Source organism: Budorcas taxicolor, chromosome 1 (genome assembly GCF_023091745.1).
Source record: "Budorcas taxicolor isolate Tak-1 chromosome 1, Takin1.1, whole genome shotgun sequence".
NCBI lineage: Eukaryota > Metazoa > Chordata > Mammalia > Artiodactyla > Bovidae > Budorcas > Budorcas taxicolor.
Genome location: NC_068910.1, coordinates 186,471,980 through 186,479,209, shown reverse-complemented (window position 1 = coordinate 186,479,209; position 7,230 = coordinate 186,471,980). Strand labels below are relative to the sequence as shown.

The 7,230-nt window shown below is 35.5% G+C and overlaps 1 protein-coding gene across 1 annotated transcript in view; it reads right to left on the bottom strand.

Annotated features, from left to right (window-relative positions):
- Positions 1-5,969: 5,969 nt before the first annotated feature.
- The window catches only part of PLOD2 (procollagen-lysine,2-oxoglutarate 5-dioxygenase 2), a 118,204-nt gene continuing 116,943 nt past the window's right edge, over positions 5,970-7,230 (bottom strand). The window contains exon 20 of the mRNA XM_052638598.1: positions 5,970-7,205. Within this exon, the coding sequence (XP_052494558.1) occupies positions 7,050-7,205 (156 nt within the window). The 3' untranslated portion in view covers positions 5,970-7,049. The remainder of the gene's footprint in view (positions 7,206-7,230) is intronic.

Sequence of the window (7,230 nt, the reverse complement as noted above, 5' to 3'; positions counted from 1 at the left end):
CCTGTGCAACCCCATAGACGGCAGCCCACCAGGCTCCCCAGTCCCTGAGATTTTCCAGGCAAGAACACTGGAGTGGGTTGCCATTTCCTTCTCCAATGAATGAAAGTGAAAAATGAAAGTGAAGTCGCTCAGCAGTATCCAACTCTTTGTGACCTCATGGACTGCAGCCTACCAGGCTCCTCCATCCATGGGATTTTCCAGGCAAGAGTACTGGAGTGGGTGCCATCACCTTCTCCGATCCAGGGTGCAAGGCATATCAAAGGAGGGAGGGATGATCAAGAAAGGTGTAGGGGCAACATCTGAATAAGTGAGAGTTTAAGCAAATTAGAACTACTCTAGTACATTTCCCTTCAACAACTTCAGCAGGAACAAACTTCCTTAATCCCCCAAACCCAAAACAGAAATGATTTTCACAGTTTGTCTGAATCACCCAATCATTGTGCCACAGGAAACCTGTCTTCAGCACTGCACTTTACTAGCCCTGTGCTGGTTATGAGAGGAAAAAAATGTGATTTACCCTTCCCTGCCACAAAGGAGCTTTTAAAAATACATTTGGTTTTCATAATCAAACTCTTCATTTTCTAATGTCATGTAAGTTATTTTGTCTACTCAAAACCAATTATTATTTTGGTTGTAATCGAGTCTGATCATTTCTATACCGATGTGGTCAATGGTCCATATTACCCAGTGAAGACAGATTAGCAGTTTCTAAGGTAAATAAAATATAGAAAACAATGCACTTCATCAGTGCTAACTGGGAATCTGCTAGCTATCCCTGATTTCAGAATATGGTGTACCAATTCCTCCATTTAAAATAGTGCTGTATCTTCAAACTAAGAGAGGGATTCCTGAAAGAAATCATACAATTTATATCATTTTTATTTATATTAGCCTTCATGAAAAAATATGAAAGCATGTTCAGTTCAGTTCAGTCGCGTCCGACTTTTTACAAACCCATGAATCGCAGCACGTCAGGCCTCATTGTCCATCAACAACTCCCGGAGTTCACCAAAACTCATGTGCATCGAGTCAGTGATGCCATCCAACCATCTCATCCTCTGTTGTCCCCTTCTCCTCCAGCCCCCAATCTTTCCCAGCGTAAGGGTCTTTTCCAATGAGTCAGCTCTTCGCATCAGGTGGCCAAAATATTGGAATTTCAGCTTCAACATCAGTCTTTCCAATGAACACCTAGGACTGATCTCTTTTAGGATGGACTGGTTGGATCTCCTTGCAGTCCAAGGGGCTCTTAAGAGTCTTCTCCAACACCACAGTTCAAAAGCATCAACTCTTCAGTGCTTTCTTTTATAGTACAGCTCTCACATCCATATATGACCACAGGAAAAACCATAGCCTTGACTAGATAGACTTTTGTTGACAAAGTAATGTCTCTGTTTTTTAATATGCTGTCTAGGTTGGTCATAACTTTCCTTCCAAGGAGCAAGCGTCTTTTAATTTCATGGCTGGAATCACCATCTGCAGTGATTTTGGAGCCCAGAAAAATAAAGTCTGACGCTGTTTCCACTGTTTCCCCATCTATTTGTCACGAAGTGATGGGATTGGATGCCATGATCTTAGTTTTCTGAATGTTAAGCTTTAAGCCAACTTTTTCACTCTCCTCTTTCACTTTTATCAAGAGGCTCTTTAGTTCTTCACTTTCTGCCACAAGGGTGGTGTCATCTGCATATCTGAGGTTATTGATATTTCTCCTGGCAATCTTGATTCCAGCTTGTACTTCCTCCAGCCCAGCATTTCTCATGATGTACTCTGCATATAAGTTAATAATTCAGAAAGAGATGGGAATACCAGACCACCTGACCTGCCTCCTGAGAAACCTGTATGCAGGTCAGGAAGCAACAGTTAGAACTGGACATGGAACAACAGACTGGTTCCAAATAGGAAAAGGAGTACGTCAAGGCTGTATATTGTAACCCTGCTTATTTAACTTATATGCGGAGTACATCATGAAAGCATGAACTTGAAAAAAATGTAACGCTTTTGCTTTTTGCTTAAAGCTCAGACTCTTATTAGTTTTCTACATTGGCCACAAGGTGGGGCTCTGAAGTCATAATTTAGCATGATTTGTAAAATGTATATTTATATAAACGCAAGTGAAAATAATAAAACAAAATTTAATAATCTCATTTTTAAAATGAATTTTCAATTATCTAATCATTTATGCTCAATAGAAGAAAGTTATGCTTTAATTTGTCCATTTCTCACCTGGAAGTTGTGCTGTGTGCTTAGCCACTCAGTCATGTCTGACTCTTTGCAACCCCATGGACTGTAGCTCGCCAGGGTCCTCTGTCCATGGTGATTCTCCAGGCAAGAATACTGGAGTAGGTTGCCATGCCTTCCTCCAGGGGATCTCCCCAACCCAGGGATCAAACCCAGATCTTCCACATTGCAGGTGGATTCTTTACTGTCTGAGCCACCAGGGAAGCTCAGTCAAATATAAAATTCTCCTGAGTAGATGCAGGAGTTTATATCATGATGTGATTTCTTTAAAGACTCTTTCTATCATTGCAGACTACATTCCTAATGGAAACGTTACTGAACTTAAACCAGTGTTAAGAAAAATGTCTTTTAAAGCTATTTTTAAAATTATTTTACAAAGTTGTATTAGTTTCTGCTGTACAACAATGTGAATCATCTATATGCATACATATATCCCCTCCTTCTTTAGCCTCCCTCCCATCCCACTCACCACCTATAGGTCATCACAGAGCACCCAGCTGAGCTCCTTTCAATAAATAAATAAAATTACTTTATAATTAAGCACAGAGAAGTTCACTACTTATTAAAATCTACATGATTTTTTTTTCTCCTTCTACATCCCTTAATTCTCTTTTGCAATCTAATATTTACTTTAGAATGAAGATAATTTGAAAGGAAGAACATTTTCCTTGAATTACTGATAGCATGCATGATGCTTTCCATTTATTTTGCTAAAACTGTTCTTTAAGTTGTTAACTTGTTCTGTATTGTTAAATAGGTAGAAATTCTTTTCTAATTTTTCAAAATAGTTTAAGTAATCAGATTTTTAAATCATTTTCAGTCAAGATAGAATAGCATGGTAAAAATAATTATTGTTACTTGATTTACCAAATAAATACCATGTCAAAAATCAGCAAATAACTTACTTTTCCAAATGAATATTTTCTAATTTATTTCAATCTATTAAGAATAAAACAAAAATATTAAAAACAATCTTTAAAATTAAAAAGAAAACTGCAGGATGATTTAAAATTTATAAATTCTACATATCCCTAGTGTATATATCCATCTTTCCAATTTTCTGATTCTTTGTACTAGAATAACTTAGCAATATAGTACTTTGCATCTGGGAGCTGGTGATAGACAGGGAGGCCTGGCGTGCTGCAATTCATGGAGTTGCAAAGAGTCGGACATGACTGAGCAACTGAACTGAACTGTGTGCACAGCTTTCTACTCTTTCATTACTTATTTCTTAGTGTATTTCTCTTTAAATGTAATCCAAAATTCATTGCTTTCAGTGAAGAGCTTTATGTATTTCCCTCTGTTTCTCTCCAATGGCTTTTTATACAAAGACTCATACTAAAAGAAGTCTGGAGCTTGCTATTCTGAAACATCACAGATAAACAATGTTGCTTAACAAAGGCTGCTTTCATGAAGTCTTGAAGACTTCAATTTTCCAAAACACCCAGTATCTAGATGTTTACTGAAACCGACTCTTTACTGATAATTTTGTTTGACTTTCCCACAACTTGAAGGGATTTGTTGTATGAACCACTCTGTATTCCAATGAATGACAGACCCCAAAAACGTCATACAAGATAGCCTTTAGGGCTTAGCAAGCAATTAAATTAAGAAAAATATTCTACAGACAAGAAAACAGGAATGAAGGAATATGCAAACAGATTCTGTCATTAGCATGGATCACTCAATTTATGTGTTAACTGTTTTCCATGTTTATTCTCTAGAAAGGTGCTTGATCTGTTAGGTAAGTTACCAGTAAATGTAAAGTGCTAGTATTTTTCAAAAATAAAGCAGAGGGAAGAAAACTAACATATTGGACTATTACTAAAGTATCCATACTAAGGGAAAATATTCACATTGATTCCTATGCATGTTAAGAATTAGAAGAAATGCCAACATTAGCATTTAAAGCCCTTCAGTAATACATGTATACACACACACACACACACACACACACACACACACACTAATATACACGTACCCACAGTCACCAATACTTACTATTGACATTAATACACTTCCTTTACTCAAATTACAAATAGGATTGCTTCCTTCTTTATACAGTTTTTATCTTTCTTTAAATTAAAAATTAGTACACAAATATACTTTTACAGTAAAAGATTTTAGTTCCTCAAAAAATTAAGAATTGCCTTGATATGATCTTCCACTTCTGAGACTATATCAAAAGGAAACAAAATCATTACCCCTGCACTCCCATGTTCACTGCAGCATTACCTACAACAGCAAAGACATGGAAACAACCTAAAGTGTCTATTAATCGGTGGTTAAAGAAAATGGAAAATATGATGTGTATACACACACACACATGTGCACACATTTGCAAGGGGAGGAATATAATTCAACCATGAAAAAGAAATACTGCCATTTGTGACAACCTGGAAGAGGCTCAAGAGCATTGTAGTAAGTGAAGTAAATCAGACAAATAAGTGTGTTCTCACTTATATATGGAATTAAACAAAAAAACTGAACTCACAGAAACAGAGAGCAGATTATTGGTTGCCAAAGTTGAACATGTGTCAAGTTACACTTCCTCTATCCATCTAATCCTGCCTGTCTTCCATCTTCCAAATTTTTGATCTACTTATGGACATTTGCCACACTTCCACTAATCACGAATTGTTCTTTTTAAAAGTACACTTCATATCATTTCAGGAAGTCTGGGATGAGGGGGAACGTAGAAACTATGCTCAGTTGGTTGCCTTCATCCAAATTCTGGAAACATGGAGTGAGATTAAAATAGTTACTATAAATCACCACCAACAACTATAAAGAATTCGGATCTACTTATGTCTTTCATGTGAAGTGTACCACAAGGGACATTAAGCTGGCTTGCACTAGTAGAACTGTTTTTTTATAACCAAAGTCTGTTCTGAATGGTTGGTATCCATGACATAGAAGTACCTATTTAGAAAAGCATCCTTGAAGTACAATAGTATAATTCACAAATAATAAAGTATGTCTTCTACCAAACTGATGGATAATAGAAATTATTGCATATGAAGTGCTACTAAAGAGCAGAAAGTGAAAGTGAAGTGAAGTCCCTCAGTCGTGTCCGACTCTCTGCGACCCTGTGGACTGTAGCCCACCAGGCTCCTCTGTCCGTGGGATTCTCCAGGCAAGAATACTGGAGTGGGTTGCAGAAACAAGGTAGAATTACAACTCTTTATCTCCTAAACCCATCTTTCAGTAATTACAACACCTTGTTCACCACATTTTTAGTGACTGGGCCAGTGCCTGGACCATAGTAGGGGCTTGAAAAACACCACTGAATAAATAAATATATAATAAACAAATGTTTTGCCTATTTTCTCACTTGTGAAATAAATCAGATGAAATCCCTAGTCTGTCTGAAATTGAAGATACTACAATTCAATTGGAAATTCAATAGTGTTCATTTAGTTCGGATATCAGTAAACATATCTAGCAAAATAAAATCATAGCTTATTCTATCTAGATATTCTTTCAGTCCACTCCACCATCATTCTCTTCTAAACATAAATGACAAATAATAAAGAGAACAGAATCATTTTAAATTATTTTATTTTTCATAATTTTCTAACACACAGTGTTAGAAAAATGAAATTTGGCACCATGACTTAAAACTTTTTTTCAAGTTTAACCTTTAAATTAAAAACAGTAGCTACAATGAGAATATTTAAACCTCACTCAGAATAATGGTGAAAAAAATCAAGTCACAAAATTGTGTTGGGCAATTTTTTGAAAGTGGGATAAAAGAAAAGTAATAAAAACAATAAGAAGCATAAAATGGAGACTATGCTGTGAAGAGAAAAATGTGAATCACCCTCCTGAAAAAAAGAATTAGGAGGAAGACAGAGGGTAAAAGGGAAGAACAAAGGCTCACCAACTTTATTTTCCTGATATAAAATTCAAGTACTTAGAGCTTTATAAAAAAAAAAGTCATGTGTTACTATTAAATCTCAATGAAATTTTCCTTTTCCTCATTTTCTAGAATTAAAAATGACCCTGTCTTGACTTAAGGACACTTGCTGATCTTAAGTTGATGCTTGATGTACTTTTAAGAAATAGAAAGACTTGAAAGCTTTCCTAAATCTAACATCTACTTAATTTAATCCACCTTGGAAAATTTATCTGAAGGAACATAAGGCTTGATTTCTAAGGAAAATGTAAAAAATAATCTAACAATCTAAACAAAAACATTTTCCACTGGATATGCACTTCAGTTGTATTTTGTGCTAAGTTTCTTGAGGAAAAACACTGTATTATATATTGTTCCTCATATTCCCTCAACAACCACCAAAAAAGGTCCCAATATAGGTGGTCAAAGAAAGTACTTATGCAATTAGTTGCATACAAATTCAGTTAGAACTCCAGTTTTCCTGCATTTCAAAACTTGAAATTTTCATTTATATCCGTTTTGTCTACATGTTGATAAATAAAATTCTTCCCACTCTTTTAATAAGAAAATATTATTAGTCTCATTTGTCACTTGTACATCTGTACCTGAATCAACTAAAACACAAATTCGGAAAATTGTCATTATTTTCAGAGACAATAAGGCATAGAAATAAATAATTGCTTTTACATTTTTTTCCTTTCTCTTCTTCAATCTGTGTTTTAAGGCTCAGAGCAGACATTTAGAAATATCAAACAATTTTTTTAGGAAAAGTTTTTCAAATGTTTAGCCTAAAGTGAAGTTGTTCTGTGGAAGTTATTTAAATATTCCTCTCATCTTCTCAAGGACAACTTCAAAGGCATGTTCATGCCAGTCATCCATTCCAAAAGAAAATTCAATTCAATGAAAAGAAAATAACTTAGGGATCTATAAATGACACAGCGATGTATCTTGTTCCATTTTTAACAGGAAGTCCTTCATGCAGATGGGTGAGTCTCCCTGGATGCATGAAACTCCAGCCTTTCCTTGGTGACTCAATAGAGCAATTGTACCTTAGAAATTTGCATCCACCTCCCTAAAAGGATAGAGAAATAAATGTA